The sequence below is a fragment of the Tupaia chinensis genome, unplaced genomic scaffold (genome assembly GCF_000334495.1).
Source record: "Tupaia chinensis unplaced genomic scaffold, TupChi_1.0 Scaffold000355_1, whole genome shotgun sequence".
NCBI classification, from domain to species: Eukaryota; Metazoa; Chordata; class Mammalia; order Scandentia; family Tupaiidae; genus Tupaia; species Tupaia belangeri.
The window spans coordinates 4,335,261-4,336,421 of record NW_006159850.1 but is presented as its reverse complement, the minus strand read 5'-3'; the positions used below and the strand labels follow the sequence as shown (position 1 = coordinate 4,336,421).

The 1,161-nt window shown below is 64.6% G+C and overlaps 1 protein-coding gene across 2 annotated transcripts in view; it reads right to left on the bottom strand.

Annotated features, from left to right (window-relative positions):
* Nucleotides 1–1,161, bottom strand: part of TAF1C (TATA-box binding protein associated factor, RNA polymerase I subunit C) — an 11,283-nt gene that overhangs the window by 8,754 nt on the left and 1,368 nt on the right. For both annotated transcript variants that reach the window (XM_014589373.2, XM_006152566.2), the window contains exon 2: nt 279–417. In XM_014589373.2, the coding sequence (XP_014444859.1) occupies nt 279–416 (138 nt within the window). In that variant the 5' untranslated portion in view covers nt 417. The remainder of the gene's footprint in view (nt 1–278; nt 418–1,161) is intronic.

Genomic DNA, 1,161 nt, shown 5'->3' with positions numbered 1-1,161 from the left:
CCCGCGCCACCCGGGGCGGCCTTCCCTCCCCGCCTGCACCTCGCCACGATCCTTTCTTAGTACTGTCCCTCCGGGCCCGCTCACTTTGTCACTCTTGCTTAAGCTAAGTCTCCGCTCTCCGCGGGCGGGGGTCATCTGACTGCTCTGCCACCTTCCTGCCCCGAGGGGGCGGCTCTGGCTGGCGGGGTCTTCACAGGTCTGTGCTAAGGCCACCCCACCGTGCCCGCCGAGGTGCGGCTGCCAGACCAGGGGCGGGGGAGGCCCTCCGTCCTCCTCACCTTGGCGCTGTGGGACCGCGGCTCGGGCAGGGTCAGGGCGTCTCTCCAGCTGCACATGAAGGACAGGTCAGGGCCGTCACTCAGACCCAGGGGGCCGGTCACAAACAGCGTGGGGCGGAGGGGGCTGGGGAAGTCCATGCTGGAAAACAGGGACCGACAGACACCTCAGACTGGAATCAGAGCACGGTGTCTGGGGACAGCGTGACGCCTGGAGGGGGGCGTTTTGAGGGACCGGACGATAAAGCCACGTGAACGCGGCCTAGTGCCAAATCAGCCAGGTGGCAAGGGGTCAGCCTCTGTCGGGCCTCCGCGCCGTAGTTACATCCTGGCCTCAGGCTGCCCCCGCCCCGACTGAGCCGGCCCCCCAAACCTGCAGGGGCTGAGTCTCATCTGCCTTCCCACTGCCAAGCACAGGGCTCCCGGCAAGGTGCCGTGGGCTGAGTGAAGGCAAAGTTACCAGGGAGTCGGACGGCGGGGCAGTGGTCAGACAGCGGGGCGACGCGCACCCCCACAAGGTCGCCAGCCGTGTCCAGGGACCTCCCGAGTGCACTGGGGGCACGCGCGTCCGTGATCTGGACTGGCGGGAGGCAGGGCGCTGTCTCTGTCCCTCTCACTCATGGGATAAATAAAAACATGTAAAAAGTCTGTGTCAAAGGGTTTTGGTAAGGAGTCCTCTAGAAGTTTAAGCGGCCACATCACCCCTCTTCTTTTTCTAACTGTCAGAGAGCGCGTCCACTCACCAGAGAAGGGGGTGGGGGGAAGCACCCCCTAATGGGGACCATCACGGGGCAATCCTCTCCCTTCCATTTTTCCATCGGGATTGGGCCACCGGACCATTGCAGTCCGGCTTGCTCATCCAGCCACAGTGGCGTGAACCCCGCAC